This window comes from Pipistrellus kuhlii, unplaced genomic scaffold (assembly GCF_014108245.1).
Source record: "Pipistrellus kuhlii isolate mPipKuh1 unplaced genomic scaffold, mPipKuh1.p scaffold_m20_p_11, whole genome shotgun sequence".
NCBI lineage: Eukaryota > Metazoa > Chordata > Mammalia > Chiroptera > Vespertilionidae > Pipistrellus > Pipistrellus kuhlii.
In genome coordinates, this window is record NW_023425416.1 from 45,406,243 (window position 1) to 45,426,666 (window position 20,424).

General features: G+C 41.2%; 1 protein-coding gene across 4 annotated transcripts in view; it reads left to right on the forward strand.

Moving 5' to 3' along the window:
• The window catches only part of WDR48 (WD repeat domain 48), a 33,350-nt gene that overhangs the window by 2,952 nt on the left and 9,974 nt on the right, over positions 1–20,424 (forward strand). For 2 of the 4 annotated variants that reach the window (XM_036431902.1, XM_036431903.1), the window contains exons 2-14: positions 6,353–6,493; positions 8,615–8,693; positions 9,778–9,860; positions 9,987–10,116; positions 11,983–12,071; positions 12,456–12,557; positions 13,674–13,898; positions 15,969–16,043; positions 17,331–17,433; positions 18,209–18,306; positions 18,967–19,074; positions 19,394–19,490; positions 20,175–20,270. In XM_036431902.1, the coding sequence (XP_036287795.1) occupies positions 6,353–6,493; positions 8,615–8,693; positions 9,778–9,860; positions 9,987–10,116; positions 11,983–12,071; positions 12,456–12,557; positions 13,674–13,898; positions 15,969–16,043; positions 17,331–17,433; positions 18,209–18,306; positions 18,967–19,074; positions 19,394–19,490; positions 20,175–20,270 (1,426 nt within the window). Of the gene's footprint in view, positions 1–6,352; positions 6,494–8,614; positions 8,694–9,777; positions 9,861–9,986; positions 10,117–11,143; positions 11,266–11,982; positions 12,072–12,455; positions 12,558–13,673; positions 13,899–15,968; positions 16,044–17,330; positions 17,434–18,208; positions 18,307–18,966; positions 19,075–19,393; positions 19,491–20,174; positions 20,271–20,424 lie in introns of those variants that run through there. The other 2 variants (XM_036431904.2, XM_036431905.1) reach the window with 2 other exon arrangements.

The window sequence follows — 20,424 nt, forward strand, 5'->3', positions numbered from 1 at the left end:
CGAGGATGAGGCAGCTTGCTAGGATGGTGCAATGTTCAGAGTCTCTTAGTAGTATATTCATTTATCAGAAGTATCTATGTACACTTAGGTCTGTGCATTTCACTCTAAGTAAAATTTATTTTTTAAAAAGGAGCCATGAATAAATAATGAACTCTAGTTAAAGACATACATGCTGAAGTATTTAGGGGGAAGTGTCATTGATGATGTGCAACTTACCTTGAAAGGCATTGAAAAATAACACGGATCAAATGAACAGGTGGCTATGAGATAAAGTAACTAGTATAGGAAATGTTAATTGTAGACCAGATCTATGTGGCGGGTATATGAATCGTTGCTGTGTAATTCTTTCGACTTTTGTGTTTAACTTTTTCCTAATAAAAGGCTGAGAGGAAATAAGTTTTTAAAGGTTAATCAATAGTTAGCTAGTGATAAGCAGCAGAAGATGAGGAAGTGACATTTCAGTTGCAGTGGCCAGAGAATGCCTTGCTGAGAGGCTGGCTTCTGAGTAAGGATCCAAAAGAATTGAGGAAATGAGGTTGCCAGGGAAGGGGCGGGCATGCCAGTGAGAATATCAGATGCAAAGGTCCCGAGGTGAGATGAGGATGCCTTGGTGGCTGGCCGGGAGGGAGTGAGGGGAGGAGGAGCAGGAGATGAAATCAGAGCGGTAACTGCAGACCAGTCCACGCAAAGCACCAGGGCCTAGTGAGGTCTAGAACGCAATGGGACGTATAGGTGGGTTTTGAGCAGAAGAATATACAGGATATACATGTGTTAATAAGATTGGCCTGGCTTCTGTGCTCAGAACAGAATGCAGGGCACAGGGCAGAGTGGGAAGGCCAGATGCTGTGTGATAGAGCCCACCAGGCTCGTGAGAAGTGCTTGAAATTAAAGTAAGGATGGCACCAAGGTTGTGTACCTGGGCAACTGGGAAAATAGGGTCACCATGAACTCCATCCATGAGGAAGACTACAGGAAAAGCTATTTTGGGAGGGACCCTCAAGAGCTGGGTGTGGAGCATGCCATGATTTAGATGTGTGTGAGGTGCCCAAGGGAGATGAGTGAATGCACACACACCTCAGGGGAGCCTGGAAAGAGCCCGGAGTATCCCCTTTGGGAACCGGAAATGCTTTCAATATCTCCCTTCTTTTCTTAAAAGTGTTGTGAATTTTGTACTTATTCCATAATATATCCACATGTGTTTTCACATAAAGTGTTTTGTTGCTGTCGTAGGCAGAATGCCTCACCACCAAATGTCCTGAACCCTGGAACCTGTATGTTACGTTACTTGATAAAAAGGACTTTTCAGATATAATTAAGGTTACAGACCTTAAAATAGAGGGTTATCCTGGATTACCCAAGTGGGTCCAATCTAATCATAGTAGCCCTTAAAAACAGAACTTTCTGCAGCTGGCGGAAGTGAGAGGTTTGAGGCATGAAAGGAGAGGGTGGGAGTAAACAAAGAAGGGAGACGTTGGAATTGTGGAAACAATGGCTGTAGCCCAGAAAAGCAGTAAAGGGAGGCCCTGGAGGTGAGCTGTGCCAGCAGACATAGAGGGCAGCCAGCCCAGACTGAGTGCAAGGTGGAGGATGCTGAGGGGCAAGCCCGGGAGAGGGGGTGGGGTGGATTCTTGCTGTAAAATCTAATAGGGTGCAGCAATTAAAGAAGATTGAAGTTAAAGTAGAGGAAACCATTGAAGAAAGGAAGAAAGATAGAACTCTAGGGAAAAGAACAAGCTCTCCGAGGAAGGAAATGTATTCATAATATAGTACTTAGCTAGTCAGCAGATAGCAATTACAAAGTCCAACAGTGGAGCACTGATTATTTATTCAACCAAAATAGCAATACATCTATATCAGAAGAGGAGAGAGAGGAGTTATTAGGGGTAGTTTCAGAGTTACATCCTAATCTACCATAGCCTGAGTTAATAGGTGAATCTAAAATGGATAAGCCAAAAAAATAAATAAGTAAATAAATAAAATGGATAAACCAGAAAGCTGTAGAATAAACACAATATTTCAAGAAATGCAGTAACTCTCCAGAAGAAACCAAGAGTTGAAATGAGTTACTCCTAGGGAGTGAGACTGGTGTGGGGAGTATTACACAGACAATAGGTACGTGATTTTTCATTACAGTCTTTCAGTATTTTATATTCTGAGTATAGGCAAGAATTAGATAAAATTAAATTATAAATTAAAAAAACTAAGTAATATATATGCCTGTTGTAAAACATTCATACCATATAAAAAAGGCGTGAGTGACAGTCCCATAATTCCATTGCTTGGGATAGTTTTTTATGTGTTTTTCCAAACTTGTATATGTATTTTTTAAATATATATTTAATATTCTGAAACATTTTTACAGTAATGATTATTATACATGGCTGTGTTAGACCACACACATTTCACTTAAATATAGCATGGCTATCTTCCCATGTCATTCATTCTAAATCTGCGTCATTTTTAATGATTAAATAGTATTCTGTTTTATGAATATGCCAAATTTTATCCGATTAAGATACTTCTAATTGTTTGCCATTTTTAACCACACATCTGTGGGAGACACCTTTGAAGAAGTGGCCCAGGCCTGTTTGCTAAGAATAACTTTCTGCCTGAAATGAGAACTGACCCTTCCCCACTGGACCAATCAGATAATCTCGAGAAATCTGAAAATTAAGATTTGCACGCTACATAGTCTCTGTTTAAGGAAGTGTGTGGAGAAAAGCAGACAAAGGGTCATAAAGCCCTAGAGAAAGAGGGATTGAGAGAGACTGAAATGGACATTGAAGCCCACTTGGTTCCTGATGGCTTTCTAATATCTGATTCATGCAACCAATGTGTATTAAATGCCTTCTATGCCAGACACTGTAATGAGTGGTGGGAGGAACAAGGCAGACAAGTTTCTTGATCTCTTGCAACATTAGAATGAAGAAGATGTGACAAAAAAGATAAATATGGAGTGTGGTAAGAACTGAGAGAAATGAGGAGGGTAAGTGGTAGAGGGTGGAGATCAGGGAAGGCCTTTGAGAGGAGGTGACCTTTCTGCTAGGACATAGGGTTAAGGTGAGCCAGACAAGATGGAAGCTGGGGAAGAGTGCCTGAGGGATTGGAGAGGGGAATCTTCTCGGCCTAGGGAACCGTAGATGGGTAGATGGGGAGGGACGGGAAGAAGAAAGCTGGGTGTGTTGAGGAACGGGAGTTTGGTGTGACTACAATGAAGGAAGGGGGGCGGGGAGTTAGCTTGAGGAGAATGTGAAGGTGCAGGAAGCATGTGAGGAGTTTGAACTTTAAATGTAGTGAAAAAAAGCCTTTGGAAGGCTTCAGCGAAAAGTGTCATGATTTTATTTTTATTAAATGTCTTTTGTGAGTCATAACTGTATTTCCTGCCCCTGTGCTGTTAGATATCTTGTATCCTTATGTTAAAATTTTTCTTTTCTCAATTTAAGCAGGCTTGAGTAATTTCAGCTACAGTTACTTGTGCCCAAAGGACTGAGTTAAGACAACATCCTTGTTGTCTTTGTGTATACAACTCTGACTCTTTTCATGTCATTGATTATTTATGTTCATTGGCCATTTTTTAAGAAAAACCTCCTTTTCATGATTTTTATTCCTCTTTCTGTTGGAGAGTTTGACATGTTATTATGTTGTAAGGAATCGTATATCAAGAGTAAACTTTTGTCTTGTATATTTATTTCATTGTTTTCCCAGATAGATGTTTGCCCTTTAACCTTGTTTATACTGTTCTTTTCAGAAAGCATTTTTTTAAAGTAACAGCTTTATTGACATACAATTCACATATTAAAAAGTCACTCTGTTAAAGTATACATTCAATGATTTTTTTAATATATTCATAAAGTTGTGCATTGATCACCCAATTTCAGAACATTTTTCATCAGCCCCAAAAGAAACCCCGTACCCGTTAACAGTCACCCCCATTTTCCTCTCCTCCAAGCTCATGGCAACCACTAATCTACTTTCAGTCTCTGTGGATTTACATATTCTGATCATTTAGAATAAATAGAATCTTAAAATATGAGCCATTTTATAACTGGCCTGTTTCGCTTACAATGTTTTTAAGATTCATTCACATTATAATATGTGTCAGTACTTCACTCCTTTTATGGCTGAAAAATATTGCACTGCATGCATATGCCACATTTTGTTTATCCTTTGTCAGTTGATGGACATTTGAGTTGTTTGCACTTTTTGGCTCTTGTGAAGAATGCTGCGGTGAACATTTGTGTACATGCAAAAGGTTTTGACTTGTATTTGGTCAGATCAGCATTGCTCTTTTCCTTTGTAAAGATTACTGTATTTCTTGTCATGTTAGCAGAGCCTTCTTAAAGTAGTCCATGTAAATATTCACCTGTCTTTTTAAATGTATTTTTATGAGTAAATTATTCTATTTCAACCTTAAGTCCACATGAAAATTCACTTTAGTTTAAGATTTGGAAAACGGATATATAATTTTTCCCAGTAGAATCACTAGATGTTCCTGGATAATTTATTATTTAATAATTATCATTCCCTCCTTGATCTGAAACACTATGTTTAAATCAAAATAAAAAATTTATAATAGAAAAAATGTTTCCAGATTTTGTTTTATTCCATTGATTTTATTTAATATATTCCTATTGTGGTACTTTATTATAATTCTAGTACCTTTAGCTTTATAATACCTCTTAAGATCTTTAAAGAATATGCTTTCATTTTTTTTAAATAACTGGGTATTCCCCAAATACACACACACACACACACACACACAATTATCTTTTCTATAATAGACATATATTCTTTCCAAGTTAGGAAAAATTTAGGGGTTACTTAAAAATCTTTCTATCTATCTATATAAAAATCTCAGTGACCGTCCGACCATTTGGTAGCTATGACGTGCATTGACTCCTAAGGGGCAGACGCTCAACTCACAGGTATGGAAACATGGAACAAACTGATGAATCTCAAAGAGGGCTAGGCAGGGAGAGATTAACCAAAGATCTTATATGCACACTAAGGGCTGGTGCACCGATTCATGTACTGTTGGGGTCCCTCGGCCTGGCCTTCAGGGATCCGGCTGAAATCAGCTCTCAGACATCCCCCGAGATGTCCTCGATTGTGGCCAGGCCAAGGGACCCCACGTACCAGGTCTCTAGTAATATATGTTTTGTCAGCTTCTAGAAAGCAATCCAACGGGATTATGGCCAAAGTTGGGTTTAAATTCACAAATTTAGGAAAGAGTTGTTAATTTTGAATCTTCCTGTGCCATAATATAGCACCTCCTTTATTCAAATTTTTCTTTTATGTACATTGTTCTGTTCTATCGGTTCTTTTAGGTGTTCATTCTTGTTGCAATTGTAAATAGATCTCCCCACTTCCCCCGAACCTCCTGTTCCACTCTTAACTGTTTATTTCATTAAATTAGAAAAGGTTTGCTTTTGGCTGCTGGCCAGTTTGTGGACTTTTGCATAATTGTAATTGGTTGATTCTCTTGAGTTTCACATGAAGCAAACAGAACGTTAACTGCAGTAACAAAACAGTGGAAAGTGCTCAGAAGGAGAAGCTGATGGTGTTAAAGTAGGGGTGTCGAACTCAATCAGAGAAGGGGCCAAAATCTAAAATCCAGCCTAAATCACGGGCCGAATGGTTTACTGAACAGTCATAAACTGTCATTGTGATGGAAACGCAGCGGAGTACAGTGATGACAGCGCGGTGCGGGCCACATTGCAAGGCCTGGCGGGACGGATTTGGCCCGAGGGCCTTGTGTTTGACACATGTGGTGTTAAAGGAACCCAAAACTCATTTGCTTGCCAGGTCAGAGAACACCTTTTTGAGGAAACATTACTTAAACAGAAACCTAAGGGCTGCAGCAGGCGTGGCCCGAGAGAGGGGAGGAAGGCCTCCCAGACTGAGGGACCAGGACAGGGGACGCTCTGGAGGCTCCGTGTGTGCGAGGGGCAGGGCAGAGTGAGCAAAGCTGAGTGGCAGGAGAGGTGAGCAAGGCACTTGGAGCCGCAGTGAGGAGTCCTGGTCACCTCGGGAGGCCAGGAGAGCTGGCCCAGGAGAGGTTTCTGAGCAGAGCTGAAACCCTCCAGCTTGCTGCTTTGTGGGAAATGGATCAAAGACAAACCACAGAGTGTGGGAGGCCAGTTAGGAAGCCGTTACAGGAGCTCTTATTAATGTCATTCTTCTCTCCTCAGCTCTTCACTGTTTTATAGAGTAAAGTAAAGTTTTTATTGGATTGAAAAATAAATTTTATATTGGAATATGGGGTTTTGAATTTCAGATCTGCCGCTAGCAGGCTGCATTTTACTGCATGTTCTGTCACTTCATAAAAAGCAAACGTTGACTCACTTGTCAGGTTTCCTATGTTATTCGAGATGAAGTGGAGAAGTACAATCGAAATGGAGTCAATGCCCTGCAGCTGGACCCCGCCCTCAATCGGCTTTTCACAGCCGGCCGAGACTCCATCATCAGGATATGGAGCGTCAATCAGCACAAGGTGAGGCCGGGTGGGGTTGAGTTGACTCTTGAAATCCATATTCCGATAATTTTGCTCTAATTTGGCAGGCCTTTCGGAGTTTCAGAGTTATTTGGTACACTCGATAAACACTTGCAGCCAGCATTCTAGGAGCCTTCGAGAAAAACACCCCTAGGGGAGATTCAGAAGTATTTCAGCCAAGGCAGGGACTCCATAAACTAGGTCTGCGATAAGAAAGACATAAAGAGCCGGGACCGGTTTGGCTCAGTGGATAGAGCGTCGGCCTGCGGACTGAAAGGTCCCAGGTTCGATTCCGGGCAAGGGCATGTACCTTGGTTGCGGGCACATCCCCAGTATGGGGTGTGCAAGAGGCAGCAGATCGATGATTCTCTCTCATCGATGTTTCTAACTCTCTATCCCTCTCTCTTCCTCTCTGTGAAAAATCAATAAAATATATTAAAAAAAAAAAAAAAAAAAGAAAGACATGAAGAGATTCGTCTGGTGGGGGAATTACTTGCAACCATTTATTTTTCTGCTATAAATATGTTCCCAAAAGGCTTCTTGGCAACCCTTTTTACTGCTATCAAGAAAAGGTTGACTATGCTTTTACAGTTATGGCTAATCTTGAACAAATATTAGATCTCTTCAAGGTTGTTGTAAAAGTATGAAGGCATGAACGTTCTGCCCTTCTGCAGATTTAAAGCCTGCTTTCTTACCCAGGGACCAGCATCTAAACACATGTGAAGACAAACCCCCAGTCAAATTGCAAGGAATTCTTTTCCTATTTTGTTTGAATGTCCGTTCTGTGAATGACATAGAAAGGCAGGTTCGGGGAAGAAAAAGACATGTATTGAGCTCCTCGCTATGTACCAGACACTCTTCGCACTTTCATATCCAGTATGGTCTTAATTTTCACAATCCTCCTTCGAGGCAGCTGTTGCGGTTCGTGTTCGTAGGCGGAAAACAGGCTTGCAGGAATCCATGGTTAAATGGCTCCTAAGTGACGGGGAGTTAGAGCACTGCCACCCTCAAAGCCCTGCTAACCCTGAGAGAATCAGAGTCTGGGGCTTGCTAGCATGCTCTGCCAGTCTGGGGCTTGCTAGCATGCTCTGCCAGTCTGATGTTCAGTCCAAAAAGACCCACTTTTTTGCACACTTGCTAGGTGATGTTTCTTTAAATGGATTTTGGTCTGGTGGGCTTTAGGTTCTTTAACAGTGGCAATAGAGGTGGCCCAATGTCAGAAACATGGAAAGTAAGAAAATCATGGCTTTTAAGTGCTTTTTGAAGCTTATATTTGAATTGGAATGTCACCTTCCTGGGAATTAACATTATGTTCATTCTCTGTTTCTGTTAGTACTATATTTCAAACAAATTACGGAAAAACATTCACAAAAACTAACCTAGGAGAATCTAGAAAGCCGCCTATGCTGCCCTTAAATATCTTTTTTTCTGACCTTTGTTTTGTGACAAGATTGAATAGCGTCATTTCTCAAACAGACTTGGAGCGAGTGCCATTCTCTGTGCCAGGAAGTGTCTTGAACTTGCCTGTTTGGGTGTAGGATGTAACTCAATACTTGGCTTGGTAATTAAGCCAAGTGAGAGGAATAGAAGGATCTCAAATTACTGAATTGAAATGGTGACCGGAGTAGTACTCCTTTAGCCCTTGGCTTCCATTTCTTCTCTGGAGGACCTCAATTCAGAAGGTAGAGACCACAGTAGGAAGCTAAAAGCAAAAGTGTCCTCTCCCCCTGCAGTAGGCTGGGCTCCTCACCACTGGGCCGCCTGGTTTCTGCCCTGCTGTCTGCTGTGAGCCTTCGGCACCCTGATCACATCTCCCAGCCTGCAGATGGGTCCATGTCCTGTCTCTTCCAGGAACGCCTTCCTGTAGCACTGTTGCCTTCACTGACTCTAGGCATAAAAATTAAGCATTTGTCCTGGAAACCTAGGCTTTTAATGGTAATAAAACTATCCTGAAACAAAACTTCTGTGCACATGTTATCAGCTGTTGGGGCTAGATTTTTAAGGTCATAGAGCAGCGGGTCACACTAATTGAAGATTCTAAACATATCTATAATTTGTAATACAGTTTATTCTCTAAGATAAGCTAATGATAACCTGTGATTTTTTTTTTTATTATTTCAGCAAGATCCATACATAGCATCTATGGAGCACCATACCGATTGGGTAAACGACATTGTACTCTGTTGTAATGGGAAAACATGTAAGTATTTCTTTGATATTGGGCTCCAGGAAGCTTTTAATTTAATTTGATGTATTTTTTCATTTTTCATGTAAACTTTTTATTAAAACACTAGAGGCCTGGTACACGAAATTGTACACAGGTGGGGTCCCTTGGCCTGGTCAGCAATCAGGGCCGTCTCACCCAATCCGGGGGGGGGGGGGGGGGGGGGGGGGGCGCCTGGGAGGTTGGCCACTGCAGGATGTTGGCTGTGGGAGCACACTAACCACCAGGGGGCAGCTCCTGCGCTGAGCGTCTGCCCCCTGGTGGTCAGTGTGCATCATTGCTTAGGCTTTTATATATATAGATAGCATACATACAGAAAAGCATACACACCTTGAGAGTACAGCTCAATATAAGTTTGCATGGTGAACACCCATCTAAGAAACATCACCAGAAGTGTTTCCTCTCCCCCCCCCCCCCCCCCCCGCCACCCTTTCAGTCACTATCCCTTGCCCCACTGTCTTCTAAATACTTATCACTTCATTTTGCCTATATTTGAAGCATCTATAAATAGACTCATATAATATGTATTCTCCTTTAAACCTTATTAATATCTCTTTCTGTTCTTATTATGGTAGGATTCATTTCTTGCTTTTTCAGTCTGTGTTAGAAAAATTTTCCTAATCAGATTAGTTCAACTGGAACTTTAAAAACTGTTTGCCTTAGCTATTAAAATTTTGAGGCAGAATACAAGAGGTTCTGGGAAAGCTTTTAAATATATATATATTATTTTTATTGATTTCAGAGACAAAGGGAGAGAGAGACAGAAATATCAATGATGAGAGGAATCATTGATCGGCTGCCTCCTGCACGATCCACACTGTGGATCAAGCCCACAACCCAGGCATGTGTCCTTGACCAGAATCAAACCTGGGACCCCTTAGTCCACAGGCCGATGCTCTATCCACTGAGCCAAACCAGCTAGGGCTAGAAAAAGCTTTTAGATTATAAATGTACTATATGTGTGTATAAACATGAACAGATGTTTGAATTAATATTAGGAATATTATAAATATTGAAGTATTTATCACTAAGGTGTTTATTAATTCTTTGCCTCTTCTAGTAATATCTGCTTCTTCTGACACGACAGTAAAAGTATGGAATGCACATAAGGGATTTTGTATGTCAACATTAAGGACACACAAGGTAAAAGAGCTAATATAATATTTCAATTTTCAGTGTCTTTAGTGTAATATTGGGGTCTTAGTACTTTAAGTGGCTCATTTCTTACTGATCTACAATGTAGATCATAGTACGTGTGTTTTGTTACAGGATTATGTAAAGGCCTTAGCATATGCCAAGGATAAAGAACTGGTAGCCTCGGCTGGGTTGGACAGACAAATATTCCTTTGGGATGTGAATACTCTAACAGCATTGACTGCCTCAAATAACACTGTCACAAGTAAGGTGTTTGAAAAAAATGTCTTTGAAAGTGCTCCAAGTTGATTTTTAAAAAGAATGGTTTATAAGATATCTTTGATAAGTTTGCATTGAGACAGTGGTTCATATCTAGAGAGTGCTTCTACCTCCGGCATTCTAGCTCCCAAGAGTATGCTTGGACAGGAGCTGGTTCCTCACTGTGTTTAAAGTGGTAACTTCTCCAGGTGTCCGCTGTCCACATGCATGTCGTAGGTCCCCAGCTGCAGTGTGAACTCCTGCAGGCAGGAGAGTCTGTCTCACTGCTCCTTTGTATCTCCCACAGCGTCGCCCGCCCAAAGCCACACACTCAGCAGACACTGCTGCTGGAGGTGGTGACTACCTGACAAAGGAGGCAGCTTCTGACTTTCAAAAGTGTTATTGTGTATTAAGAACCTTTGAGTTCATGGCCCAAATGGAAAATACCCAAAGCAAAGAAAGAAAGGTTTTCAGTGCGAATTTTGCAGGACTTCTTTAGAGCAGCCCAAAGAATCCAGCCAGTTCCAGAGGAGTTCAGGAAGGCTAGGGTGCTGCGAGGGGCGATTCAGAACGTTCACAGCAGGTCAATAGTGTGGATGCCTCTTCAGCTAAGATCTCAGGTGACCAGCTCAGACCCACCCAAGTCTGAACTTGAAACCCAGCCTCATGCTTGGCCCAACCTACTCGAGTCCTGTAGGCCAGGTGCCAGAAGGGACTCTGTGGAGCACATTTTTGGGCCAAGCCTGGCCTGGAAAGTCTGTTTCCAGGATGTGGGCTTGAACCCTCTAGATCCCTGTCTTATAGATTCAATTTGTCATGACTGTGGAACACTCACACTGACATAGCGAGGGCAGTTCTAATACAACCTAGTATGTGCCAAGAGGGACACGTTGGGAGGCTGGTTTATAGTTTTTTTTAATATTGTTTTGCTTCTACCTCTCCCCCCCCCCCCCCCCCCCCCCCCCCGGGAGATATGTGAAGTCTAAACACTATTCTCCCCTTGTTCTTGACTTTTCCCCTGTGCACTTTCTCAGTGCTTCAGTAGCTGGTCCCTGCTGAGGTTATCATGATCCATTTACCTCTTTGTAGATGTAAGGCCTGCCTCAAAGAGACACTAGCAAGATGGAACAAGGCAAAACGGCAGGATGGTCTCAAGGTCAGAGACTAACTAGGCTTAGTGGTTACAGATTCTGCAACAGATATGTCTTGGCTTAGAGTAGTTTAGAGAGAACCTCACATAAGTTTTTGTGATTATAGAAATAATACTAATAGCTAATATTTATTAAGCACTTCTACAAGCAGTTGCTTTTCTAAATACTTCACATATACTATTCTTTATTGTAAAATTAGGATCATACTTTATAGTTGTATATTTTCCACGTCAGTGGTATTTTGTTCTGAATCAAAGGGCATGAACATGATTCCTGCTACGTGTTGCCTTCCAGAAGAGTTGTACCAAATTGTCCTCCCTCAAGCAATGTGCGAGAATGCCGTTTTACTGTTTTCTGATCATTGAATATTCCCTTGTTGTTTTCTTTTTTATCTGATTTAGTGAAAAAAGTATTTTTGTTTATTTGAAAACAGTTTTTCATATATATTGGTGGCATATGAATATCTTGAAAAATCTATTATTTATGTGGATAGGTTTTAAGTGGCAGTGCAGTTCAACTTAGCACATATTTATTGAGCATTTGTGTACTCTCAAATCCAGAAAAGATGTGAAGCTTGATATCTCTGTTATAGATTGATTTCTTTAGAGCACTCATAAAGATAAGATTTTGTAAAATTGAATAATTAAACTTGCAGTTTTTGCTGACTAGCTACTAAACATCTGGTAATTTTGTTAACATGTAGCTCCATTTATCCTTAATAGCTTCGTCTTTAAGTGGAAACAAAGATTCCATTTATAGCCTGGCAATGAATCAACTGGGAACAATCATTGTATCAGGGTCCACTGAGAAGGTAAGGGGGAGCTTAGAGGGTGTATCTAACTCTAGAAAACAAACCAAAATAATTTGATCTGTGTCATTCTTAAACATATGGTCAGTGGTTTTGCCTGCTGGGATGCTAAAAGAAAGGTTTTATCTGGACAAATAAGAGCATAACTGTGTAATTACTGTCGAGTGTGGTGACGGTGGTGTGGATGGGGTGGGAAAGGCCTGTTCGTTTTTTGACATTGAGAGGCTTCCTCCCACTTGAAAAGGGAGCTTAGACAGTGTCCAGTGGCAGAAGCAGCGTTCCTTTCTCAGAATTGAATGGCTGTCATTTGATTTATAAAAGTCATCTATCATTGAAATTTGATGGTGGATACACTCAGTTTGTGTAATATTTTGTTAAAATTTACAGGTTTTAAGGGTATGGGACCCAAGAACATGTGCAAAACTGATGAAGCTTAAAGGGCACACAGATAACGTAAAAGCGTTGCTGCTGAACAGAGACGGCACCCAGGTACGCAGCTTCGCGTGGCGCTGACCTGATGGCTTTAGCAAAGTTTCATACACCAGAAATCCCCCCACCTAGTGTGCTGCTGCATACCCGACTGAACAAAGCTGCCTCTGTTATAAACGGGGCTTGTTTTAAATCCTTAAAATACTAAATTGTACGTATAAAAACCCCAATTTCAAAAAAACAATCTTTCATCAATGTAGATAAAAAGCCGAAAACTAAGCACCATTTATCCCATTTCATTTTTCGGAGCCAGACGAAGAGAGGCTCTCAGTTTCTGTGTGAAGGCACTCAGTGGCCTGGAGGAGAGGACTTCACCTGGTCCTTAGTTAGCTCATCTGCAAAGTGGGAATCGTACTTAGTTTGTGCAGTAGGTGAGAAGATTAGAAGTAATGAGTATATTCGAGTCGTAATCCCTGGGTTTTTAGAGCTCTTGAACCCTTTGCAGCCCCATTTTCATGTGAGTTAAGAAGCTTAGTGAGTCAGCTCCACAAGTTTTGCAGTGTAGCTGCTGGGCTGCCTTGTTCTCTAAGCTTTGTCTAGGTTGCCTGGACCGTATGGTCTCAATGGGACTGCCCTTACATACGGGTTATAGCCGTGATGGTTTCCAGAAGGGGCTCTGGGCCTGGCAGACCTGCCAAAGCTCCTCCTGGCTGCTACACTCCATGCCTTGTTTCTGTATTTACGTTTATGAATGTGCTTTTACCCAAGATGCACTTCACTACTGATTCTCAAACTCTGGTTAAGACAGACGTGCTAGATATCAGTTCCTGGACTAGAGTTTATTTTGCATCCTGCAGAATTACCCTGCAAGCTTCTAATGCGGGGTCTCTGGTGACATTGTGACTCAAGGGCCAGGGAATCCCGTGGACAGCAACCTTTTGCCTCACTTCCTTTGTTGCAGCGTAACTTTGGTTAGTTAATAAATCTTATGATTTGAGGTCCGTCACCATTGCAATCATTTTGATTGGTGTCAACATCCCTGGGCCGAGCCACTTTTCAGAGGCAGAAATACAGGTTGTTAGAGGCGTGCGCTTGACAGCGTGGCGTCAGGAGAAAGCCTGGGCAGAGCACAGGAACTTTCGGACAGATCTCTAACCTTTACTGCTTTGTTCCCAGTGCCTCTCTGGCAGTTCTGATGGGACAATTCGCCTGTGGTCCCTCGGTCAGCAGAGATGTATAGCGACGTACCGAGTCCATGATGAAGGCGTTTGGGCTCTGCAAGTCAATGATGCCTTCACACACGTGTATTCTGGAGGAAGGGACCGGAAGATTTATTGTACAGACCTGAGAAACCCTGACATTCGAGTGCTGATTTGTGAAGAAAAGGCACCAGTTCTCAAGGTAGGTGATACATATTTTTTAATTTTTTTTAATTGATTTGAGAGAAAGGAAGAAAGAGAGAGAGAGAGAACATCAACATGAGAGAGAAGCATCGATTGGTTATCTCCTGAATGTGACCTGACCCCCTGGTTGCATTCAGGAGGCAAACCTGAAACTTGGATACTGGGAATCAAAACCACAATGAGCCACACTGGTCAATCAGGACAGTATGTTATGTCATATATTTTAGATTATATGATTAAGATTGTTACATTGTTCCGAGCGACTGGCTGTCTTTTTCTTTATTATTATTATTAAATATTTTTATTGATTTTTGTACAGAGAGGAAGGGAGAGAGATAGAGAGTTAGAAACATCGATGAGAGAGAGTCATCGATCAGCTGCCTCTTGCACACCCCCTACTGGGGATATGCCCGCAACCAAGGTACATGCCCTTGACCAGAATCGAACCCGGGACCCTTCAGTCCCCAAGCCGACGCTCTATCCATTGAGCCAAACCGGTCTTGGCGCGCCTGGCTGTCTTACCTGTCATTAGAGGGGGAATATGAGGAGTTCAATTATCTGCTCAAGAGAGAGGGAGGGTGTGGGAGAGCACCTCGGGAGGAGGGAACGAGCTGGCTCATCCCCCACCCCATAGCTGCTCGGAGTGGTCCAGGTCAGGTCTGGCTGTGGGCGAACAGGTTCCTGGGAAGCCATCTATATCGACACCTATCAGAAGTAGAGCCAGGCGTCACAGGACCAACGGCCAGCCTCACTGATAATCCTAGAATTGCACACTGAAACAGGGAGGAACTTTAAAAGGAGCATAAAGACATACTACCCTGTCTTCTCACAAATCATCTGACAACAACAGGGAAAGCAAGAAACAACTGCAAGTACCCATCATCTGTGCAGCTGAGTGACATCTGAAACCCGGACCACAGTGCAGGAGGAGGAAGGGCTGCCGGAGGGAGCAGCGGGCCGAGGAGACGTTGAGAGGATGCCTGTGGTCTGGCTAAGAGCGGTTCTGTAAAGTGGATGGCAACCCTAATGGACAGACCAGTAATGCTTTAGGAAAAGCAAGAGTTAGGGCTGCCATCACCGACACAGCGGTGTGCAGGAAGCAGCTGGCGGGGTGACGGGTGGGGCGGAGGAGCACTGCGCTGTGAGTCCTGCAGCTGCCAGGGCCTCTTGGCTGGAGAAGAAGACCTTCGCGCAGACGGCCTCCGTTACAAGGAGCATCGCTCTGAACTGAAGAGGACCCACTGGCCAGGAGTCCGGCCCTGTCCCCGCAGCTCCAGTCCTGCAGTTTCCTGGCACAGGAAGAACCGTGGGCTAATGTGGACTGATTCCATTGCATAATATATGGGCATTTGTATATTTTATACGTTTAGTATTTTAAAAACACAGAAGGCCACACAGTAAACTGTTCACAGGTGCACTGTCCTTGGGTGAGGGGTAGAGAATGGGGGGGTACTTTTCGCTTTTGCTGTGTTGTATTTTTACTACTGACATTTTCAAAGAAAAAATAAATCAATTTCTTTGTTATTAAGAACAACAACAACAAAAAAGGGTAGCAAAAACAAAAAACAAAAAAATATGATAATCATCCTTTGGTCTGAACCCATTTCAGTCGGGGGTGGGTAACGTCCGGCCCCCAGGCCGTGGAAGGCCTGGAGATCATTTGGTCTAGACCTGCCAAGGCATGAGCGGCGAGTTAATTAAATGGTTGACCAAATATAGCAGGCTCATTTTAAGTTGATAATTTTGTGTAGCGTTCTAATGATGTTATAAATATCCAAATGGCTCTTGACAGAAAAAAGGTTCCCCATCCCTGCCTAAATTAAGCACACTTAAACCTTTAAGCCGTTATTTTTGGTGAGAAGTCACTGTCCTGCACTATTATAGCATCATGAATTTCCTTAGCACAGACTCCCTCATTCACTTGTTGAATCCCTAGCTTTTACCATGCGCCATGGTATAGTCAACACACAGTGTTGAACGGAGGGGTTATTTAATAACGTAGAGCTGGTCCTGGCAGCTCAGAAGAGTCAGCATTCCACACAGCAATGTTTTTGTGCCTTGTTTTCAGATGGAGCTTGATAGATCAGCTGATCCACCTCCTGCAATCTGGGTTGCAACAACGAAATCTACAGTAAATAAATGGGTAAGTGAGCCAGTGTACAGCTGACAAAGGATTAGGAGCTGATGAAGGATTAGAACCAGTGGCAGATATTCAGTATGAACCTGTACTACTGACATTTTCAAAGAAAAAATAAATCAATTTCTTTGTTATTAAGAGCAACAGCAACAAAAAAAGGGTAGCAAAAACAAACAAGGCACTGTTTGCAGCATGCCTTTCAACAGTGCCAAAATCTGAAAGGCCCTATGAATGCAGGTGTGGGCCCAAGGGTTGTACAGAAAATAAGGTAGCAGTCAAAATGATGCTTCGATGTCTTTGTCAGGAGCCAAGGAATATATTTGGCGTGCTTAGAAAGGCACTGCAGCCAGTAGATTTAGTCCAGCTCTGACCTCATGGAGCTGCATTTGAAAATGGGCAGCCCAATGCCAGCAGGGAAATGGGTTAGGCTTCTGTTTCTCTAAACACAAAAAAACTGTGCTTTCAAGACTCATTTCCTTTTTCTTCATAGTATGAAAGACAGGAGAGAAATAGGATGATCAGAGAGAAGTCATCAAAAGTACTATTAATTCTTACATCTTAATTGAAGACACTAAGTTTTCTTATCAGACTGTTTGTGGATAACTAAAGAGAAAGTGTTTCTTTTTTTTTAAATATATTTTTATTGATTTTTTACAGAGAGGAAGGAAGAGAGAGCTAGAAATGTTGATGAGAGAGAAACATCGACCAGCTGCCTCCTGCGCGCGCGCGCGCGCACACACACACACACACACACACACACACACACACACCGGGGATGTGCCCGCAACCAATGTACATGCCCTTGACCGGAATCGAACCTGGGACCTTTCAGTCTGCAGGCCAACGCTCTACCACTAAGCCAAACCGGCTTCGGCAAGAGAAAGTGTTTCTATTTATTCCTGTTTATATGCAGATCAGATGGTCTCTCTCTGTGCTTGTAACAAATGTTACATTTCTTGTCTACATTTCATTGTGCTAATTTGAGATCAACATAGTTTACCTGGAAGAATGCCTACTGTCCTCTCCAAAAAGACGTTTCCTTCTTAATGTTTGTTTGGGTGAGGGGGTAGAGAATGGGGGGGGGGGGGTACTTTTCGCTTTTGCTGTGTTGTATTTTTACTACTGACATTCTCAATGTTAAATCCTGGTAGATAATCATACTTTGTCACTGTGTATTTTTGGGTCAGTGTTTTTATTATTGGGTTGTTCTCATTTGTTTCTCTTGCCACTTTAAACAGATTGGCAAAGCTTATAAGGCATAACATAATTAAATAATGAATTTTGTTCCTTCAGACGTTGAAGGGAATTCACAACTTCAGAGCCTCTGGAGATTATGACAATGACTGTACAAACCCTATAACACCCCTTTGCACACAGCCTGACCAGGTTATTAAAGGTGAGTAAGGAAATGGGAAGGTATTGTACCTTTTGTGGAGATTAATTGTTGTCACTAAGAGACTGACAGCAATGGAGAAGATGACCTTCCTTTAAATGTAATTCTGAGGTCAACAAGAGACTCATAATAGCATTTTTATTTCTTTTTAAATCAAAGAAAGGCTTTTAAAAACAGCTATTTAGTGACTTCAAAATGTGGGCTCTCTTTAATTAATCTTTTTACCCAGCATCAGAATAGTCACAATCTTGGTAAAGCCAAGAGCCATTTTGAAAAATACAGAGTTTAGTGTTGTCTTTTAGCACAAGCCAGAAAAGTCAGATCTGGTCCTAGAATTCTGTAGCTACAGCTGTAACGGCACCTCTGGCTCTAACGTTTGAGATTGGAATATTGAATGACACATCAAGAACAATGTTCCTTCAGGAGGCATAAAGAGCAGGAAAATGGGAAGCAAAAGCTGAGGCTCAGCCAAAGGTTTCCTGTCATTAGGACTTTCCCAGCGGGTGCAACTGTCTGCCCTTAACCATTCTCAACTAGTAGCCCCGTGTTGAAGTGAGGATTTTTTTCATCTATAATCTATTAAAACCAGACTATTTTTGTTTGACTGACCTTCATTGCCTTAGATATAATGACATAGTCTTCTGATTTACTTTCTTCTTTCTGGGGGGCTAGTGTGATTCATATTCTGTGAGACACCAGTTCACAGTTATTGCCGCACAGTGAACTTAAATGTAGTAGTAGGATTGTTCTGCTAACTGTGTGGATTTTTCTCCTTTAGGCGGTGCTAGTATTATTCAGTGCCACATTCTTAATGATAAGAGACATATATTAACAAAAGACACCAATAATAATGTGGCATATTGGGATGTATTGAAGGTGAGTATCTTTTTTATTAAATGTATGTTACTGGATCATGTATCCCATTTATTTTTTATGATATAGATATATATATACATATAGATAGAGATACACCAGGATAATAAATATATAAATTAAGATTTAGTTTCAATAATATTTTATTTGGGGGTTAGATACTTTCTTATGTGAATATTAAAAAGGCTATAGTTTCCAAATGAATATTTTGTGTGTGGGGGGGGGGTTATTTAAAATTGTAATAGTTATTTAAAGTTAACTGCTCTAAAATAAAAATGTTTGTTTGCCAAAATCGGTTTGGCTCAGTGGATAGAGTGTCAGCCTGCGGACTGAAAGGTCCTGGGTTCGATTCCAGTCAAGGGCATGTACCTTGGTTGTGGGCACATCCTCAGTATGGGGCTGTGCAGGAGGCAGCTGATCGATGTTTCTCTCTCATCAATGTTTCTAACTCTCTATCCTTCTCCCTTCCTCTCTGTAAAAAATCAATAAAATATATAATTAATAAATAAATAAATAAATAAATAAATAAAATAAAAATGTCCATTTCTTTTTAAAATGTTTTAGACTCTATATTAATAGGCAAAATGTGTAAAATTTTGAGTCGCTAAGTCAGAATCAAATTAAGTTGCCACTTAATTATTATACTTTCTTTCTGATGCATAGGCAAGTAAAGTGGAAGATCTGGGCAAAGTGGATTTTGAAGATGAAATTAAAAAAAGATTCAAGATGGTGTATGTACCAAATTGGTTCTCAGTAGACTTAAAAACAGGGGTAAGTTAGCAATTGATACTTGTGCAATTTGGGATAGTTGAAAATTTCTAATGTAGCTCAAAATTAAGTATCATTAGTTACAGAGTCCTATGTTTTTAAGTGGGAAAGGGGAAAAAAATATTAATTCTTGCAAAATGCAGTTTAAATATCTTTTGGTATCCTAGTAAATTAAACTGTAGTTGCATAGAATTGCATGAAACCCTTTTTGGTTCTGAATCTGTGGCTTAGCACGTTAGTTAAATAGTACAAATAAAGGTTTAGATACACGTTTGGAAAATGTATCCAAATGGCATGCCACTAACAATTTTTTTTTTGACAGATGTTGACTATCACTTTGGATGAGAGCGACTGTTTCGCTGCTTGGGTTTCTGCCAAAGATGCCGGCTTCAGTAGCCCTGATGGGTCAGATCCGAAACGTGAGTGTGTCCTTCCTTCTCTTCCTCCTTGCGAGAGAGAAGGTGGGTCTGTGCTCTCTCCTTTGTGCTCTTCTGTCTGAGAATCTGTTCTGTTGTGTTGATGATGTCTTTGGTCAGGATTTTCCTAAGAATGTAGCATGTGCCCGATGTATACAAATACTATTCTAGTGGCTTTACATGGAAATTGCCTTTTAAAGAATTGCTTTATCTGAACAACCTAATAGAGTATGTTTGCTCCATATTGAACATTCAAAGATAAAATTTTAATAGACTTGGAAAAATCTCTGAAGTCTTGCTTTTAAACATCATTGGCATTAGGTTGAGAATTTAATATCAGGCTCTGGCCAGGTGGCTCGGGTAGGTGGAGTGTCGTCCCATACAACACAGGGTTGTGGGTTTGATCCCCAGTTGGGACGCATGGTGTTTCATTCATATATATATATGTATATGTATATGTATATGTATATGTATATGTATGTATATGTATATGTATATGTATATGTATATGTATATGTATGTGTATATTCCAAAGCAAGGAAAACATATCCCCTTGGGTGAGGATTAGGAAAAAGAATTTAATACCAGAATATGTGGAAACTTGTTTTTATTTCTTTCCCTCTATTTTTGGGTAAAAACAAGTAATTCTCTTTTCCATGTTCTTCTTTTTAATTACCTCTGTTGCAGTGAACTTAGGAGGACTTTTGCTCCAGGCACTCCTAGAATATTGGCCTAGAACACATGTGAATCCCATAGACGAAGAAGAAAATGAAGTAAACCATGGTTCGTGCTTTTATATCAGGAGAAATGGTTAACAATTACCCAGAAGTTAAAAAGACTTAGACTGGTTGTTATTTTAAGAAACATTTTAAGTATTTGCTAAATTGTGACCTAATATTTGTGATGTGCCCAACTTATTGCCTTCCCTTCCACACCC